General features: G+C 51.0%; 1 protein-coding gene across 2 annotated transcripts; it reads right to left on the bottom strand.

Moving 5' to 3' along the window:
* Positions 1 to 1,830: 1,830 nt before the first annotated feature.
* Positions 1,831 to 18,214, bottom strand: LOC137306779 (twinfilin-2-like). Of its 2 annotated transcripts, none has more exons than XM_067976156.1 (9): positions 18,109 to 18,214; positions 13,003 to 13,080; positions 11,726 to 11,904; positions 9,781 to 9,876; positions 9,509 to 9,613; positions 7,250 to 7,375; positions 5,257 to 5,407; positions 4,228 to 4,349; positions 1,831 to 3,514 (listed from the first exon to the last, which is right to left on the bottom strand). In XM_067976156.1, the coding sequence occupies exons 1-9, from the start codon at positions 18,131 to 18,133 to the stop codon at positions 3,341 to 3,343; spliced, it is 1,056 nt and encodes a 351-aa protein (XP_067832257.1). In that variant the 5' UTR covers positions 18,134 to 18,214; the 3' UTR covers positions 1,831 to 3,340. The 2 variants fall into 2 exon arrangements, with proteins under 2 accessions (XP_067832257.1, XP_067832256.1); XM_067976155.1 differs by lacking the exon at positions 18,109 to 18,214 and adding an exon at positions 17,301 to 17,391.
* Positions 18,215 to 20,104: the final 1,890 nt, after the last annotated feature.

Below are 20,104 nucleotides of genomic sequence, written 5' to 3'. Positions count from 1 at the left end.
TTCTGTATGAGCCTATATAGATGTACGCTGCACCCCCCCACCCAGTCCACAGGCACTGAAGTCAGTTGTACGACACACCACCACCCAGGCTCGGATCAGCCTTTCGCTTCCTTGGCCCAGACTGGGGCTGGAAGGTGGGGTCTTCTTGGACTATGTGGTTTTGTGCCAGATTGAGGTAAAATATTTATCAGATTAAGTGAAGAGTAATGCTTCCTTTGAAAATCTTACATTCACAAACACCAGCATTATAAATGTGAAGAGTCAACAATTTAACTGTACCAGGTTTAATCATTGGTCAGTGGGGAGTTCGCTGATCCCAGCCCAGACTTCAGCACCCCCCGACTTAGAGAAGGGAAGAATTATCACTCTTGAGGGACTCCTGCTTGAAAAATGCATGTTGTTTGGACATCGGATAAGGACAGTGTTGATGTTAACTGTGGCCAGGGCTGCATTCAGCTGTAGTGTACGCAATGATTAAAGAGCCTAACGCTCAAGGTCTAGACTCACCCCAGAACAATGGCCACTTTGGCGATGTATCAAGCACCTTTGGAACAATACCTCAAGTGCAGGAAAGGAATAAACACATTCAGGAGAGAGGAAAAGAACAGAAAATAAATTTAAAAGCCCTTCTCTGATCACATGGCAGTGACATATGGTAAAGCCATAAGCAAAACTCAAGACAGCACAGGAAGAATGCAGGTTCACACTTCTGATTCATGCACAGCGACTTCTCAATCTCACCAGGGGTCATTGGGGAGGAAAGGTGGAGTGACAGCTGCATGATTTCAGCCCTAACCAGGGTGAGATTGGCAGCGGAGACACCACCTAGTTGGTTTCACAAGAGAAGGGGAGTCCTCCCTCTGGCCTACCGACTGGTGGATATCACACAAGAACACTATCAGGCTCACCTCCACCGTCGAATAGCCTGCCTACAATTGCTGCCTAACCTCACATGGAGGAGCAGCCACTCGGGCAAAGTGCCAGTGAGCGGCCCCTGCCAATGGAACTGTACCTGAGCAAGAACAAGCATCTTCAGGGGAGGACAAGGATTACAAGTTTTTCATATAGAGTCTAACCACAAAATAACAAAACCTGTAGTGATTTTAACTCTGGCTTGGAATTCCGACACAAAAAAATTTACCTGACTATCCAGACCAGTTGCCTTTTAGGAGAGATAGAGATGGTAAATCACTCTTTTCATCAGCCGTGGTCCCCTCTGGCTACAATTCCCCATGCCCCACAAAGCAGAATATAATCACTTAAGACTGTTGCAGGAAAGGGAGAGGAGGTCGTTTGTAGTGGAGCTGCATGGAACGTTAGTCTTGTCATAAACCAATAGTTCAACAGTACAATCACAGTTATGGAATAAAAAATAAACAGTGACTCATGGATGTTGTAAACTGCACACATTTAGTCCAGCAAGCTTTCCTCCTCTCCCGAAGGTGTGGACTCCCACTGGGGAATAGTTCCATGGTTGCTGGCCATCTAGTACCTGACCAACGTGATTCATTTTCACTTATGTGACTGCGTCATCATCAATAGGCTATTCGAGTGTCTGGGGCATCGCAGCCTGACATTGTCACACATACAAATTCCAGCAAGGGTCACCCGCTAGAGGCCAGGAGTGGAAATCTTTGCTACTCCATTAGCTAGCGGCACTGAGGCCAATTATAGTGCCCCTACCACTCTCTGGCTCAGAAAAGACAGGGGTGGAATCTAGGGCTTCCTGGTCTGTGTGGGTCAGTACCAGTGGGTGGTGCATTTACCCACTGAATCAGAAGGAGACCTAGAAAGCAACTGAATGGAAAAAAGAAATAAGAGACACGTGAATTCTTGTGCTGTTTCACAATAGTGATGTGTGGGGTTAGTGGCGTGCACACACAGGCAGGATTTATTTAGCAATACTACTAGGTATAAAATCATTGTTCAATGTGGCTAAAACTTTCTTAATTGAATGTTTAAGTGGTCAACACAGTAACCCACCACCAGCTTGTAAAGAGGGAACCTCACCATCAGAACCGTTTATCAAAAGAAAAATATGATGAGTTTTGTGCTCGGGTACAGCACAGGTCCAATGCAGAGTAAATCTCTCAGCATGTTGTCCCACCAACACACCTCAGCTCCACTCTCAGAAAGAAGGCTGCACCCTATTGCACTAGTGGGACATTTCTATTTCAGAGGCAGCTTTGCACCAAAAACTGACATTTCATGTGGGACACTTCCATCCCATCAATTGGAGCTGAATTTGAACCCAAACGTCAGTGTCTAACCCACTGCACCACTCAGTGCCCGTGGGAGGCAGTTTAAAAACCAATCAGAATGAATTAGGATGAACATTATTGTCTCTTTATTTCCCCCCTTCAATTCGTTGAATATTTGTGTTTAAGGACCAAGTACCAATGACATCAGAGAGCAACAAATGTGCCACAAGAGCATTAATGTGCGCAGCTCAGCATTAATGTGCGCAGCTCAGACAGAAATATTCCCAGGGTAATGACTGCATCACTGCTGACTCATCTATCTAATACAGTCAGTCTCAGTAACTCCGGCACACTAGTAGCACCATCCTCCGCAACCCCCAGCAAATCAGATGTCCTTCAAACAAAAAACATTTGCATGTTGATAAGCAGCAAGATGGCATCATTCTTCCCATATTGCTTATAAGGGTTTCAGAGGCTGGTACAAGGATTCTATATTTCTCCTTCCCGCTATCCCAGCCTTTGGGAAGGAACTCCTTAGTTTCTTCTCCCCTCTAGCAGGCTAGCCATCTCTTTCCTATAGTGCAGAACGTTGGCCCCTTAATTTTGGGGGGGGGGGGGGGGGGGAAGGGAAAGAAGAGGAGGAGGACAGCTCTGCCTCTCTCCCCGCCAGGGGATCTGCTCTAGCTCTAGCTCTAGCTCTAGATCTTCTTCCAGGATATCCAGAGCTGTTGAACATATCAGCTTCCTTGATCAGAATTCCCCCACCCCAGGCTAAGTGGCAGGTGACTTCCATCCCAGCTAAATTCACCATTCACAGGGTCACCATTATGATAGGTCCTTTGCTTGATCTTTCATACATATGAATGGATGTTCTATTTCTATATTTTATTTGGATTGTTTTAATTTTTCATTTAAAGAAAGGTCTGATGGTGCACTTCCCTCTTTTAGATACAAAAACGTTCGCACCAACCTATTTTTCTATTACTCCAGATCGAGTCTGTAACATAATTAATCGCAGCACAAAGGGTGTACGGTAACGCAGGAAACCAAAAGGGTCATTGTCCATTCCCTTCTCACTGGTACAATTCTGGAGTCCTGTACCTCCACCTTCCCCCGCCGGTTTACTCGAGTGCTGCCTCCTAGCTGTCGCCTTCATTTCCATCTGCCGCCGTCCTGACCATGCGTCTGGCGCCACCGCGTGTCCTGGTGGGCCCCGGCGGCTTACTGAAGGCCGGCTGGTAAGTGTGTTGTTTTGGGTGGACTTCATCGTACAAGAACTCTGCAGTCAGCTCCGCCCCATCGTCAATCTCAACCTGAGCAAAGCAAAGAAAACACCCCTGACAAAAAGGAAGGCCTCATTCTTCAGTGCCAGTCTGCACGGAGTTGAGTGATCTCACCCGGGCCAGCAGGAGGGAAAACAATTGGGCAATAAGTGCTTCAAGGTTAGGGAGTGAAAACTCAGCCGGTGTTCCCACCTCTGACCTCTACCCAGTGACTTTAACTGGAACGTACAGAAGCAGGAAGCTGCCTCTGCACTTTCAGTCCCTGAACTTCCAATTTTCAAAACCTCCTGAGGATTTTCCAAATGGCTAAACCCAGCAGATGGAACATTTTCAGGGATCGAGGTCTCCATTGTTAGTGACCCTCTGGATCTTATTCACGATAGCAGAGTTTGGAGAGGTTGGGGGGCAAGCACATTGGGAAGAGTTTCACTCATTATATCTGTGTCGGCCGCAGGCACAGTGTCTCAGGAAGATTTGGTGGTCTTGCTCCACTGACCTACGACCCCCTTCCCACCCCGAACCAAATCACCACTTGTGTCCTTGCTGGATCAGAACATGCAGGAAGGAGAGGCTCAGCTTGGCTCCCCAACCCCACCAATGGCGGCAAGGCCAAGGTTGCTGGCCAGGGTGTCATCAGAAGTATATCTATCCACATCGGAGAGATTTACTTTGGGGTGACAGCAATTTACCACAGAGCTAACAGATCCCCAATTTCTAAAACCAGTGCAACATGATGTGCTCACCTTCCTCGCAATCTGCAAGCCCAGCTGTTGCTCCACAGAGTTTAGAAAGGGCCCCTTGCAGCTGGAGTACAGCATACGCTCCTTGATAGTGCAGTTATTCCCCGGCATGGAGTAGATGAAGACTGCCAAGAGAGAGAACAGCATTCAGTTCCAGCCAACGCAGCGCACGCTAAGGAACAGCATAGCACATAGTATAATTGAACGCATCTACACAAAAATCAAATCAAGCTCCCCTCCCTGCTGGTGCAGGGAGTCCATGAATTGCATGGTGTAGGACTGGGGCGCACAGAACAGAAAGGTTCCAGGTTCCATCCTTGGTTGTGCGGTGGCCAGCAGTACGGTAACTACAAATGGCGTCAGCATCCCTGGTACTACTCCCCTGCAAGGAGTCGACGCCTTCAGGAAGATTCCTGCACCCTGTTGCCTCTCCCTCAGGGAGATAGATGCACACTTAATATTTAATTGTTTTTGAATCCCCTTCTCTTGATTTCCCCTAGCCTAAACTGAGGGCAGGCTCAGCACCGCCTCCCAGAGACCCTCCTGGTCAGCATGGCTCGACATTGATCCATTGAGCTGTAGACGTCCCCACTACGTGTGGTACAGCACACAGTTTAGATGCTCCATAGCTCCATCCAGTAGTAGAAAGCATTCTCTCCCCGTGAATCAACATTAAAATGAATCAAAAAGCAAGAGTAGAGCCTCATCCCAACAGTTTGGGCTGGATTCAACCCAAGTCCCAGAGCAGAAAGGCTGGTCTCTAATTTACACCACCACCCGGTTCCCCATTATCCTTCTCCTTTTCAGGAGACAGATTGATTTTAAAACGGTCATTGTATCCCATGTAAAGCTGCATGATGGGTTCCCTGCCAGTCACGATTTGTAAACACATCATTCACTTTGCTTGTACAGGATGCCATGATGAAACGGATGGCCATCTCTTTCAGATGCTTCCACTCCCTGAAACTGCCAACAAGTCACCTTGAAGGTTCGGCTGTATGTAGACTAGTGACACTGCGTTAATACACCCACCTAACGATTCCAGGTGCTCCCCCTCATGTGAATGCTTGTACAGGAAGAAGTGCCAGCGCGGAAAATCAGAGGGCACTCGCTTCGGAAGATCAGCAATCTCAGTCGGCTGGGTGTGCACGAGACTAATCACTTCAGCCTCTGTATCCAATTTCTGCGTATGGAAAGAGAGAAGAGAATATTAAAAAAAAGGGACAGACAACTAAAACAGACACCACAAAGTCCCCTGATGGCTCAGCCCAGTGTGGCACCGAGCCACGTAGCGAAGGGAACTCTCAGACCCTGTCCCCAATCGGCAGCAAGCTAGCTGATCTCAAGCCGTGGTGACATGCGAGGAGCTAGACTTTCAGTGCTCCAGGCAGAGAGGGGAAAAGAAACGGCCAGCGTTCCCACTCCTGATCACCGTTTCGGCAACTCCTGCTGGGAAAACGAGCGGCAGGTGAGGACGGAGTTCAGCCAGGATGTTCTCAACGATCCGATAGCTTTTCACAGCTATAATCGTGAAGAAAAATAGTTACTGGTGGTGGGAATGCACTGGAAGGGGAGCTACAGCGACTCAGGAGGAGGGGCGGAGAGGGGAGGTAAACCCAACGGGAAATGTCCTGCCTAGGTTGTACCCACCTCTCCTGGCAGGCAGAGGACACGTTCCCGGAGCAGTTCTAGGCAGCGAGTCCAGGGAGAGTTAAGGAACATGGGGGATCATTTACAATGAGGGAGGGGAAAAGGAAGGACCTTTCATAGGGAGATTCAGTTCCCTTTCTCCATGTGTAAAAGAACTATGGTGCCATTTGCTGAAAGAACCAGTGCAGAGCACAGAACCTCGTCTGTGATGAATATGATAAAGCTCCAGAGCATCAGATTAATACTGTTTATGAATGTTATGTTTAATTAGTCGGTCTCCAATTACATTGCTCACGGAGGAAGAAATGGTTTCTCTCTTTCTGACACTCTCCCCTTGCTTGTTGCCCTTTTGTTCTTTCTGGCTTGCTCTGACTGATTTCTGTTTTGCCTCTTTCTCTGTGTGGTTCTCACTATGGCTCAGTGGTAGCATCTCACCTCTGAGTCAGAAGGTCATGGTTTCACGTCCCACCCCAGGAACTCAATCACAAAATCCAGGCTGACACTCCCAGTGCAGCGCTGCACTGTTGGAGGTGCCGTCTTTCGGATAAGACGTTAAACTGAGGCCCCGTCTGCCCTCTGGGGTGGACGTAAAAGGGCCACTATTTGAAGATGGGGAATTTGGGGGGGGGGGGGGGGGGGGAGTGGAAAATTCTTCCTGGGCAATATTTATCCCTCAACCAGCATCACTAAAACAGATGATCTGGTCATTTATCACATTACTGTTTGTGGGATCTTGCTGTGCGCAAATTGGCTGCCGCGTTTCCTACATTACAACAGTGACCACACTTCGAAAGTACTTCATTGGCTCTAAAGCACTTTGGGACGTCCTGAGGTCGTGAAAGGTGCTATACGAATGCAAGAATTTGTTTTTTTCTTTCTTTTTCCTCTCGTTGTGGTCTCTTCCTTTTCCTCACTCTTTATCTCCGCGGCTTCCTCTGCCTTCTCTCTGTCGTATGTACCACCTCTCTCTCTTTGAAACTAATTTCAATAGGCCCCTTGCAGCCAGCGAAAAGAGTGGACTTGCCATCTCATGCGCCCTGGCCTGATTCAAACCAGGTCCAAGAGCTGAAAGGCCAATGTCAATAAACAACTGCATCACCCAGTGTTTTTGAAGCAATGTTTTGGTGGGGAGGAAGGAGAGGAAAGGATGGTGCTGGACATGGCACCACACACGGTCTCAACCTGTGTCTGTCCTCGGTACACTCAAGGGCTGTGGAGAGGGAAGGAGCTGGAAAGAACCCAAGGGAGAGCAACACCCGTCAGGCATGGGAATTGGGGGGTGGGGGAAAAATAGGAACGCCCCTTTGCCACTCGCGAGCGGACTGCCGCAGCAGGCCTTTAGCGGGCCAGAGACGAGCGCTGTTGGGTCACATACCAGTTGAACGTAGTTGACTTTCTTCTGTTGCAGTTGGCGCAGAGCCTGCAGAGCATTCTCCTCGACCGGGAACGCAATGCCCTGTAGAGTCGGCTGCTTGGTGTCAACGTGAACCTCTGTATTTATCTAAGAGAATAAAGAGAATCCCTTTTTGTAACTGGGCATAAAACACAAGAGCAGCAAGAATTAGACACGTAGGAAGCACACTCCACCCCCTTAAAGGGGCATTTTTTAGTCTTTTGAAAGAACATCCTTATTCCTGTTACAAAATCATCCACCCAAGGGCACTAATGACAGTATATCTGAGTGTTCTATACCAATTAGACTTATTGTCCTTCCACCTCGGTTTTCTACATTCAGACCAGGAGTGTCCCAGGTCCCATTCCCAGTCTGTGTCGCGTTAGCTGATCTCAGCCCTGGGATGCTACCATTGGCCTCAGTGCCCCTGGGTCACGAGAGGGAAAAGCCGGGGGCTCCCGCTCCTGATCACCTCCGGCCGGATAGTGCGTATGTGTGGGAGTCGGTAGGGGTCAGGATTGGGCTTGGCTGTGATGCTCCCATGGTTGAATATTCAGTGTCTGTGCCCTCACATGACGAACAGCCCCTTGGGCGAGGTACCAGAGGGTACCTGGTGCCCGTACGTACCCCAGCGAGAGTCAGGAAAGGAAGGGAGTAAATAAGAAACTCGTGACTCACACACGCATACAATCGTTTCACAGCACAAACACACAGGCATGCACAGGAGAGGTTCTGCAGTCCCTCGCCTGGACAACCTACCGAGCTGCACAGAGACTCCTCCTGTGACCCATAGAAGCAGCACAGACAGCACACGTCACTGCTGTCACTGTCAGACTATAAAACAACAAGGAATGTTTACTACTCACAGTGTTGAGTTTGAAAACGCCAAAGAAGAAAACAGCTCCCAAGAAGGGCGCCAAGAAAACAGTGAATAAAACGCCAAAGGGCAGTAAAAGGAGGAGATGGTGGAAGGAGGAGAGTTACTCCATCTACAAAGTGATGAAGCAGGTTCACCCTGGACACCAGCATCTCCTCCAAGGCCATAAGCGTCATAAGCTCCTTTGTGAACAATATTTTCGAGCGCAGGGTGGGTGAGGCTTCCCACCTGGCCCATTACAACAAGCACCGCACCATCAGGTCCCGGGAGATCCAGAGCGCGGTGCGCCTGCTGCCGCCCACGGGAGCTGGCCAAGGCCGTGACCAAGTACACCAGCTCCAAGTAAAACTCCACAATGCACTGAAACTACATCAGAAAGGGGGGAAAGAAAAACAGCACACAAAGCAGTGAAAAAAGGTCCAGGGATGGAGAGCGGAACACAGACTCTCCGTTCAGGAGCAATGTGGTTGTAACTCATGAGGAGAGAGGCTTCACAGATACAGCAAGAGTCACCGACAGCCTTAGAAGTCAGACAGCACCTGACGTTCACTTGCTATTCAATTAGTACTGGTGACACGCAGAGATTTGCGGTGCCTGTCTCCTCCCCATCTCTCCTGAAAGTGCCAGACACACACACTGCGGTACCTCGCCCAGCTCTCCCCGTATGGGCCTAGATAGTGACTGTTCGACTGAAGAGGGCATCACCGAGCCCAACCCTATCCAAACCCAACATCCATCTTCCAGCATCGATCAGGTGTGGGAACCCCGGCCCCCTCCCTACTGTAGCACCCTCAATTGCCCACCCTGGCTGAGGGCAGCTAACTCAACACTGACCAGGAATGGGACCTTCTTGGTCTGTGTGGCTCAGTGCAGCCACAGATGGTGTATTTCACAACTGAGTGTTATGGGGGGGATCCTCGTATTCTTAAACGGAAAAATGACTTAACACTTTGGTGCCCATCGGTGACTTGTGGGGGAGACCAAAACTAGGGGCTATAAATATAAGACAGTCAGTAATAAATCCAATAGGGAATTCAGGAGAAACTTCTTTACCCAGAGAGTGGTGAGAATGTGGAACTCACTCCCACAGGGAGTGGTTGAGGGGAATAACAGATGGATTTAAGGGGAAGCTGGATAAACACATGAGGGAGAAAGGAATAGAAGGATTTGGTGATAGAGTGAGATGGAGTAGGGAGGGAGGAGGCTCGTGTGGAGCATAAACACCGGCACAGACCAGTTGGGCCGAATGGCCTGTTTCTGTGCTGTAAATTCTACGCAATCCCCCTACAGTCTGTATGCGGTACGGCCAACCACGAGTGCCATCAGGACCCGCCGACCAGAGCGCAGCGAGAGCCACTCTTTACCTCGCTGATCTTCAGCTGATGCAGCTCCTGTTCGGCAGCAGTCAGGGGGGCAGGTGCTGCGTGTGAGGCGAGATACTTTCGGTAGCCGCTCAGAGTGATATCTTCCTGCAACAGAGAGTTTCAGAGAAGGATGAGAAACCTTGCTCCATTGCCAGGGAGGGCAGTTCACAGGAAACAGTCACCTCTCTGACCCGGTGGGACGGATCGACTCGTGCGCGTATCCGCGCCCAACAGATCAGAGGAAACGGAACCTCAAAAAAACCGCACCGTACCAGCTGAGTGGCAAATATCTCATCCTTGATGTGTCCGCCGCCAAACTCCTTCTTCAGCGTGGCCCTGGTCGCTGCATAGAGCATCTTCTGTCGAATCTAAAAACAACAGCAGGGACAGAATTCAACCAGCATCACAAAATGCACAGCTAGAGAAACCACCTCATACTCCAAAAGCACACAGCAATGACCTCCCTGCTCCTCTCCTCAAGCTGCCAACTCCTGCTGGTAGGAACAGGGGGAGGCCATTCAGCCCCTCGAGCCTGTTCTGCCATTCAATTAGATTACGGCTGATCCGTATCTTAACTCCATCTACCCGCATTGGTCCCGTAACCCTTAATACACTTGCCCAACAAAAATCGATCAGATCAGATAGATCTAGCAAAAATCAATCAATCTCCGTCTTTTCAGCTCCAATTGACCCCCAGCACCAACAGCTTTTTGAGGGGAGGGGGGAAAAGAGAGTTCCATATTCCCACTCCCCTTTGTGTGAAGAAATGCTTCCCGACATCACCCCTGAACGGCCTGGCTCTAATTTTAAGGTTCTGCCCCCTTGTTCTGGACTCCCCCCACCAGAGGAAATAGTTTCTCTCTATCGACCCTATCAAATCCTTTAATCATCTTAAACCCCTCGATTAGATCACCCCTTAATCTTCCACACTTGAGGGAATACAAGCCCGGTCTGTGCAACCTGTCCTCGGAATTTAACCCCTTTAGCCCCGGTATCATTCTGGTGAATCTGCGCTGCACCCCCTCCAAGGCCAATCGATCCTTCCTGAGGTGCGGTGCCCAGAACTGAACCCAGTATCTCCAGATGGGGTCTGACCAGAGCATTACAATTCGACTCATGCTGAACACCCAGGTGGCTATGATTCACGTACGAGCAGCGGTCTACTCTACAATGGGCAGGGGGCATCGAATCTGGGCGTAACCCTGTCCTCACCTGGTGCACACGCACAACACACCATGCTGCAGGAGTTCACTGGGCAGTGGTCACGAGCAGGAACCCTGGCTCTAACCCAGGGGCGCTGAATCCAATTGCTCCAAACCAGCTAACTCAGCACAGACCTGGGACCCGCCTGATCTGTCTGGCACAGCACCACACAGGGCAGTGGATCCACCCAGGAAGCTCGACTCTCTTTTAAAAAGGTACTTCTTCCTCTCTTCGGACAGCATCCACAGTTAAAAGCCAACCAGCTTCCAGCACTGTCGCTGTAACACAGCCCAATATACAATATATCCCTCTCTCTCCCCTTGCAAGGAAACAGCAGATCTCCGCTCAGTATCTCTGAGCAGCACCTGGATTATTGGCCTGACCCATCATCTGCTCACTCCACAGTGCCTCAAGCTCAGGCATGACAGTACCGTTTATAATTTACTTCCCCCATTCTCCATCTTGTCCTGCTCCCCTCCCCTCCCTCCCCACCAATCCAGTGTCTGGCCACACAACCATGCCTCTGCCAGACGTCACCAGGTGCTGCGTCGGTTCAGGCAAGGGACCGAGTCACCTTCCCATTCTCCCTCGCACTCCGTGGTTGTGTATCTAACCAGAATTTGTCGCAATGGCGCAGCAAGACTGAGTTTTCACTGGCAGGAGGGTCCGAAACCAGAGAACACAAATTTCAGATAATCGGAAAAAGAACCGGAGGGGAGAGGAGGAGGAGAATTTTTTTTTTCCCGTTCTGATCTGGAATTCGCTGCCTGAAAGGGCGGTGGAAGCAGATTCAATAATAACTTTCAAAAGGGAATTGGATAAATACTGGAAGGGGAAAAATTTGCAGGGCTAAGGGGAAAAAGCAGGGGGGGGATGGGTCTAATTGGATAGATAGCTCTTTCAAAATTATATCTCCAACCCTTATCCTTCCCCCCCCACCCCCACTCCACAGCCCCGCAGGATATTGCTGTGAAGATAGTTTCATCTCTCCCTCCCCGCAGGATCAGATCTTACAAGCGAGCATTCAGGTGACCAGGAGATGAAGATCCACTCGTATCCCTGTGCATTCTGGCTATCGAGGCAGTACAGGATGTAGCAGGGCTGCACCTCCTGGAGCAGTGGAAGGACCAGCTCGTCGTAATCTTTGTCCCACGTCTTCCCTGGCTCCCGGTGCTCGCCCAGGGCAAGGTGCTCTGGAAACAAGAGGAGAAAAGCCACCATCAGACTGTCACACAAACACGCCCTGCCCCTGCACCTCACCGACACAAGCCCACGGCTTTCTACCTCCCTCAGATACAGGCCAAGTGGCAAAGGAGCTCTTGTCCTGCTCCGTGTCTGGGCTAAACTGGAATCACATCTCCGGTATAAAAGGATCTGCTTTAAAGCATGGAATGTACAGCACAGGAACAGGCCATTCGGCCCAACTGGTCCATGCTGGTGTTTATGCTCCACTCGAGCCTCCTCCCTCCCTACTTCATCTCACCCCATCAGCATATCCTTCTATTCCTCTCTCCCTCATGTGTTGATCTACGATATTCCCCTCAACCTGTGGGAGCGAGATCCACATTCTCACCACTCTCTGGGTAAAGAGGTTTCTCCTGAATTCCCTAGTGGATTTATTACTATCTTATCTTAATGACCCAGTAACCTAAAATGTGTATGAATGAATATTTCATTGGAATAATCTTCTATAACAGAGACAAGCATCCTCCAGTACCTGCAGCTCCACCCGCCTCCCTCGCCTGCACCTCTCCTCTCTTACATGCAATGTGAGCCTCTGCCAACTTCATCCCACAGTCACAACTACACAAGACTCCTGGTAGCAGCTGATTCACTCCAGCTCACTCTGGACGGAGTGTGTGGGTTTATTCTGATAGCTAGGGGAAGAGAGCCATCGCAGTCCAGAAATAGCAGCAGCCCTCCGGTATCTTGCTATTCTTCCCATGTGAGCGTTGGCAGGCTATTCGATAACAGGGGCATCACAGCCCAGACTGGTCTCTCTCGCAAACACACCAGCTACTGGATAGTAATCGGGCGGGGGCGGGGCCCGGCCCTGGCTGAATTCCCTCCCTAACTAACCTAATTGTAGCCCTGACCCCACTCAGGCTGGGATCAGCTAACTTCAGCTCAGACTCGGGGTGGGGACCCGAGCCCTTCCTGGTCTGTGTGGCTCAGTATGACACCAGGCAGGGCACTCACCCACTGAGGCACCAGGGGATAAAACAAATGAATATTTAAATAGGTGGGAACGGATCCAACAGACAGAGGGAGCACGTAGGGGGCACCAGTACCATTGTCGATGATAACCTGGATCAGTCGGACCGAACCGTCCTTCGCTCTGGAGAAGAACTGCTGCAATTCTTGTGATGCTGCAAAAGTTGAAAAGATACATGACATCAGAGAGGGGGGGGAGAATTACACGCCAGCTCGGGGAGGGGGGAGGAAAATCACACGTCAGCTCAGAGAGGTTCTCTGTTGTGCTTAATAATGATCCCAGGTATCACGTTACAAGGGAGAGTTAAGGAAGATAGAGAAGTGATGCCTTCAGGGTGACCTAACTGCAGCTCAAGATTATGAGGGAAAATGGACAAAAAAAACGATCCTGGCAAATTGGTCTCTCTGGTGAATGTTCAAATACCAGTAACACGAGTTACAAATTAGCAAGGAGTCAGGCAGAACTCTTTGATCAAAAAGGTAATCAAGTTGTGGCATTAGTTAGCAGGGAAGTGAGCGATATAAATGGTATCGAGAGAAAATGTGATGTGTCTATGGTGAGAGAAAGGGTTGAAAGGAAGGGCTTGTATTTCTCCAGCACCTTTCACCACCTCAGGACCTCACGTCCCAAAGTGCTTTACAGACAACAAAGTACTTTTTGACGTGTGGTCACTGTTGTAATGTAGGAAATGCAGCAGCCAATTTGCGCTCAGCAAGATCCCACAAACAGCAATGTGATAATGACCAGATCATCTGCTTTTAATGATGATGGTTGAGGGATAAATGTTGGCCCCAGGACACCGGGGAGAACTCCCCCTGCTCTTCCTCGAAATAATGCCGTAGGATCTTTGATGCGATTTAGCGCCTCATCCGAAAGACGGCCCCTCCGACAGTGCGGCACACCCTCAGTACTGGCCCTCCGACAGTGCGGCGCTCCCTCAGTACCGACCCTCCGACAGTGCGGCGCTCCCTCAGTACCGGCCCTCCGACAGTGCGGCGCACCCTCAGTACCGGCCCTCCGACAGTGCGGCGCTCCCTCAGCACTGACCCTCCGACAGTGCGGCGCTCCCTCAGCACTGGCCCTCCGACAGTGCGGCGCTCCCTCAGCACTGGCCCTCCGACAGTGCGGCGCTCCCTCAGTACCGACCCTCCGACAGTGCGGCGCTCCCTCAGTACTGGCCCTCCGACAGTGCGGCGCTCCCTCAGTACCGGCCCTCCGACAGTGCGGCGCTCCCTCAGTACTGGCCCTCCGACAGTGCGGCGCTCCCTCAGCACTGGCCCTCCGACAGCGCGGCGCTCCCTCAGCACTGGCCCTCCGACAGTGCGGCGCTCCCTCAGCACTGGCCCTCCGACAGCGCGGCGCTCCCTCAGCACTGCACTGGGAACGTTGACCTGAATTATGGGCTGACGTCTCTGGAGTGGAGACTTGAACCCACGACTATCTGACGTCTGCGTCTGTCTGGGTCTTCTTCCTGTCGCTGAAAACGGTTCCATTCGGACCGTGCTCCCCACCATTAAGTAGCCACCGGTGCAGTGAGACCCATGCACTGCACTGAAATGCTGCAGTCGCCATTTCCTGGCCAGTGAAGGGGGTGCCATTTGGGGGAAGCTCACCAAGGACCTTCAGTAGGAGAGCGGGTGACCCACAGACACATTCCCCAACCCAGACCCTGGTCAGAGGGAAGTAACAGTTTCAGTATCACTCCATTGCTCTGCAATAACTCAAGAACCCATTCAGGAGAAAAGGGGAACCATTTTCCAGAAAGTCTGGTTTACACACAATACTGACCTGAAAGTTCATACCACACCCCTCTACCTTGAACATAAAACTATTTTAAACAAGTCTCCTGGCTGTTCAAGCACCAACACTCTCTGCGATACAGATCGTCCACTCACTCAAGTGTTGTTTTAATCGTAAAATAGTTTTCATTTGACTCTCATTCCAGGGACCTCAAATCTTAGTCTCAATTGATGAATTGCTTTTGGAAGAAATTTACTGCTAGTTTTGATCTAGCTCTGCGTTCTCCAGTTTAAGCCAGAACAAATCTTAATTTCTGCCTTCAACTAGTTTTTATGACTTGTTTCTATTTTGCTTTTAATAAAGAATTTAGTTAAAACACAATAATCTTACTCAACTGTGTATTCTTTCATACTTTGGATTTGACGGACCACGCAAGGAGGGAACCTCAAACAAAGATAAATGTAACCATCCGGGAACAGATACATAACAACCACCTGCATTTATACAGTGCCTTTAATGGAGTGAAACGTCCCGAGCCACATAAGGAGATATTAGGACAGGTGACCAAAAGCTTGGTCAAAGAGGGAGGTTTTAAGGAGCGTCTGAAAGAAGGAGAGAGAGGCGGAGAGGTTTAGGGAGGGAATTCCAGAGCTTAGGGCCGAGGCAGCTGAAGGCACGGCCGCCAATGGTGGAGCGATGGAAATCGGGGGATGCGCAAGAGGCCAGAACTGGAGGAGCGCAGAGATCTGGGAGGGTTCAAGGGCTGGAGGAGGTTACAGAGATAGGGAGGGGGGGGGGGGGGGAGGGGAGGCCATGGAGCGATTAGAAAACAAGAACTGCACAACCAAGCAAGCAATAGGGATCCCACAGGAAATACCAGTGCTCGAGGACATCACTCTCAATCAAATGAAATGTAAAGGCCAAATTAAACCACATTTTCCTGACTTAACGAAGCAATGGAAACTTTGCAAAGTGACTTCTGTCCCTACTTTGGTTTACTGTTCCTTTCTAAATAGTATTTTTATTCCCACTGTGCTGCACCCCACAGCTGGGAGGGACAGGCTGGGACCCTCTGCCGTCACTGCAGTTTGGACACTCTGTCTTTCCTCTGGTGGTGGGAGGTTTAGTGCCTTCACTCAGCGCATCATCACAGCACAGCCGAGATCAGGAACTCACCCAAATGGGAACCATTCACTTCCCCGAAATGGACCTGTTCCCCCCCTCACCCCACATACAGGACACACCACGCATGGATTCTACGCAGCACACTGTATAGTGCGGACACGGGCTGGCTCGCCTCTCTTCTGAAGGCCTCCTGCGATCCTCAGTCTATGCTGAATTAGCCAAGTTCAGCAAGGTACAATCGGACCTGCGTGGGAGTGAGCAAATCGCCCAGGATTGGTCCCTGTCCCTGGTTGGTATCCAGTGGGCCCCACTGGAAAAGGGCAGGATCAGGCCTGCCTGCACTCACCATCAAGGCCCAGAGATGGTGACTGGCTATTTGGGCAGGGAACTGTACCCAGCAAGACAGGAGAAACGTTTTTTTGAAAATAAAATTTGAGATTGAAGCTCTCCAGCACACAATCAGTTAAAAATTCTGCATTAAACAAGGCTTCCTCTCCTGGTGTGAGACAGCTGGCCCCTCAACGCATTGCCCATCAACCGTGATGCCGGTCTGAGGCTGTCCTGGAAAACTTCACTTTATAAGGAAGCAAAGATCACGCAACGTTAACTACCCAATTTGGCCAATTACTGACGCTCCTTTCCAGCACAAACTTCACCAGCCGCTCACTAAATGAGCGGAGAGAAATATTTACACCCATTAAACAGACAGCCGTGTAACGGCACTTGCTCCCCTCCCTCTGCTAAGGGCGCTGACTCTCACCCGGGGGAAGGGTGGTAACGGGTTCCGTGGGCACTGCCCATCCTCCCACTACCTCATGCAAGCAGCAAATTCTCAAGTGGGTCAGCCTCAGCAGGCAACACTGAGGCTGCTCCGAGCCTGATCCTACCCTCGCTAACCATTCGCAGCTTTCCAGCAAGGGGTCACAGGGGCACGCAGACCTGCAGCAGGAACCCGGGCCCATCTCTCCCCTCTGACCCAGGGACACCGAGGCCATTCGTAGCATTCCCACCCCCACCCAGCCTAACTGAGATCAGCTAACTCAGCATATACCGGGTACGGAACCTCAGCACCGTACCAGGGATTTACACACTGCGCCCCGGTGATAGCTCTTTCATTACATTATCTACTATCTCACCCTCCCAACCCAAACAGCAGTAAACGAGCCAATGTAACATGCAGTGGTTCTGCAGCAGTGGATAAGGTCAGCAGGCTGTAATTTGAATCCCAAGGCCTTCAATCAGCCTCATCTCCCTATTATTAAAATTTAGTGCCACAACACGACTTGTTAGGAATATTGTTTTAGCCAAGTCTCCCAGGGGCCCAACTTACATCACTGTCGTAAGGTCAGGCAGTTCTACAGAAATCCTGGAGTAACCTCGCAAAAACGATAGGAACAGCCAATCCCACAGAACAACCCCCCCCCACCACGCTCTCCCTCCTCTCCGCACCCTCAGTCTGCTCGAATCCTCCGTCAATCTACAAACTGTCCAAATCCAAGCCCGTGTCACCTAAACGCTGCTTCTCCATTTCCCCTCCTCTTCTTCTGTCCTGCTGCAGTAAAATATAAATCCTGAACAGAAGGACACACCGCTGCCTGCCAGCTACCCTCGCGCTCATTCCTGTGCAACGGAACAAACACTGGCCAGACCCACGCTCAACAGCTTGCATTCAGACAGCGCCTTCAGCATAGGGAAAAAAAAAAACATCCCAACTTGCTTCACGGGAGTGTAATCAGACACCGAGCCTCTCGAGCGTTGGGATCTGGAATGCACTGCCTGACAGGGCGGGAGAAGCAAATTCAATTAATAACTTCCAAAAGGGGGAACTGGATAAATATTTGAAAAAGGTGGGGGGGTGGGGGAAGGGAAATCTGCAGGGCTGTGGGGAAAGAGCAAGGAAAGGTTGGGGGGGGGGGGGCGGGAAAGGGGGAATGGGAGTGAGACTAATTGGGATAGCTTTCTTTCAAAGAGCTAGCACAGGCAGGATGGGCCGAATGGCCTCCTTCTGTGCTGTATCATTCTGAGAAGGAGGTATTAGGACAGGTGGGTTTTTAAGGAGCGTCTTAAAGGAGGAGAGAGCCACCCACTGAGCCAAGGGCTGGTACTGGAGGGAGGGGAGAGGGTGGGGGGGGGGGGTGAGGATGAGCCAGGGCTCCGGCTCCCTGCCGGAAAGGGAGTGCGGTGCCCACACGTCGCCTTCGGGGGTGGGGGGAGCTTCGTCCCCAGCGATTACAGCACAAGGAGGGAGGGGGGGTTAAGGTGAGGGTGGGGGGGGGGGGGGGAGAGAGGGTGCTTTAGGGGCCCCGGCCGCCCTTACCTGCGATGCCCGTCTGATGCGACATGTTTCTCGCCGAGCTCAAACACCCAACGCGGAAGCAGCGGCGCTTCCGGGGGAGCGGCGGGCGCGCCTTAAAGGGGAAGGTATGCCGACGGGAAATGGCCTCTTAAAGGGGAGGGGGGGAGAGGCCGGCCCCGCCACCCCCCCCCCCCGGCTCCTTCCCTTAAAGGGGAAGGTTCGCCGACAGGAAATGGCCTCTTAAAGGGGAGGGGGGAGAGGCCGGCCCCGCCACCCGCCACCCCCCCCCGGCTCCTTCCCTTAAAGGGGAAGGTTCGCCGACAGGAATTGGCCTCTTAAAGGGGGCGCGCCGGCAGAAAATTGATTTGTGGAAAGGGTTGCGGGTTTGGGTAAGACACATAGGCGGGGAGAAAGTCCCGTGTTATTCGGCGGAACAGATCTTAAAAGAGAAATGGACTTTACAACACAGCAAGTGTCTGCAAATCTTCAGCGAGCTGCAGCCCTCGGGCTAGATCCGATGGTCCAAAGCTCTCAATGGAAGTTCAAAGGAGGTGCAGCAAGCTGCCAAACTCTGGACTGATGTGGGATTTTATCTTTCCACAGTTCCTGGAACAATCTTACCCTTCGTCCCCTCCAGACCAGACTAGCCCCGATCTTATTGAATGGCGGAGCAGGCTCGAGGGGCCGATTGGCCTACTCCTGCTCCTATTTCTTATGTCGCCCAATGCTCTCCTGGCCGGCCGGCCTCCCTCCCACCTTTCAGCATCCGCCCTCTTTCGCTTTGTTTCTTTTCCACTTTTGGTTTATCGGTCATTTCTTTTTTTAAAAAATAAAAACGCACCCCGGTGGAAAAGGAACATCAGTGATTCTTCTGCTCATTCCTCCCCGGCATAGAATCGTGCATTGCCTGAACTAGTGCCGGCTGACCCCAGCAGAGGGTCCCACAGGGAGCCAGTGTGTCACTCAAGCAGCATTTCTTCATGTGTAGCCAGTGTTTAACCGTGTGGATCACCATCGAGCTGGATACGATCCTTATCGTGTACATACATACCTACCTACACCCCAAAGGTAACCTCAGGTACATAATAAATGAAGATAAATTCAGAAGAATTGCATTTATATAGCCCCTTTCCTGACCTCCAGATGTCCTAAAGCACTGCACAGCCATGAAGTGCCCATAAGCAGTTACAATGTGGCGGCTTATTTGGACAAAGCAAGATCCCACAGGCAGCAATGAGAACGACCAGAAACGTATTTTAAACGACGTTGGTTGATAAATGTTGGCCAGGGACGGCGCAGCAGACTTCCCTGCTCTTCAAGTAGCGCCGTGGGATCTTCCACGTCCAACCTGAAAGCGAAGGACGAAAGACAGCACCTTGCACGGTGCAGCGGAGGCTCCCTCTGCACTGGAGCGTCAACCGAGATTACACGCTCAAGGCTCTGGAGTGGGACCTGAACCCACAACCTTCTGCCTAAGAAACGGGGGTGGTAGCAACTGAGCAAAGGCCACCTAATGGGGATGGTCCCTAGGAGTCTGCTGGTCGATCCAGCTCATTCTCATAGCAGGCAGCGTTATTACCAACTGTAACAATTATAGGCCATGAGTCCTCACTGTTACTATTCCTTAATAATAAACCACCTTGCATTTCCTGTCCCATTGCCAGCTGCCAAGCAATATAACTGTACAAGGGGCCACTACAACGGGCTCGTGCTGGGGAAAGACCGAGCAAAAAAAGGAACAGCAATCTGCGGTTACAGGCTGCGAGAAGCCAGGATTCAGCTGAGAATCCTGCCCACACCAGCTGAACAACCTGCACTGCCGTATGTCACGGCAAAACGCCCACTTGGCCATGATGCATGACACACGCAGCCCTCCAGGACTGCACCCTCGGGAGAGAGAATCTGAGGAGTGCGTGGGGGAGGAAGGAGGAGTAAGAAACATAGCAACAGGAGGAAGTCATTCATTTCCGCAAACCTGTTCCGCCATTCAATCAGGTCGCGGCTGATCTGGATTGGC

Source organism: Heptranchias perlo, chromosome 45 (assembly GCF_035084215.1).
Source record: "Heptranchias perlo isolate sHepPer1 chromosome 45, sHepPer1.hap1, whole genome shotgun sequence".
Lineage (NCBI taxonomy): Eukaryota > Metazoa > Chordata > Chondrichthyes > Hexanchiformes > Hexanchidae > Heptranchias > Heptranchias perlo.
Note: the sequence above shows the minus strand (reverse complement) of the source record. Positions and strands in the feature narration are given on the sequence as shown.

What these genes read in the sequence shown, in the direction of transcription:
- LOC137306779 (XM_067976156.1), bottom strand. Translation starts at nt 18,133, where the DNA reads ATGTCGCATCAGACGGGCATCGCAG. An exon ending in ATCAGCTGAAGATCAGCGAG is followed by an intron (nt 7,376 to 9,508) that starts GTAAAGAGTGGC and finishes TTATTCTCTTAG; the next exon opens with ATAAATACAGAGGTTCACGT. An exon ending in AAGTCAACTACGTTCAACTG is followed by an intron (nt 5,408 to 7,249) that starts GTATGTGACCCA and finishes TTCCATACGCAG; the next exon opens with AAATTGGATACAGAGGCTGA.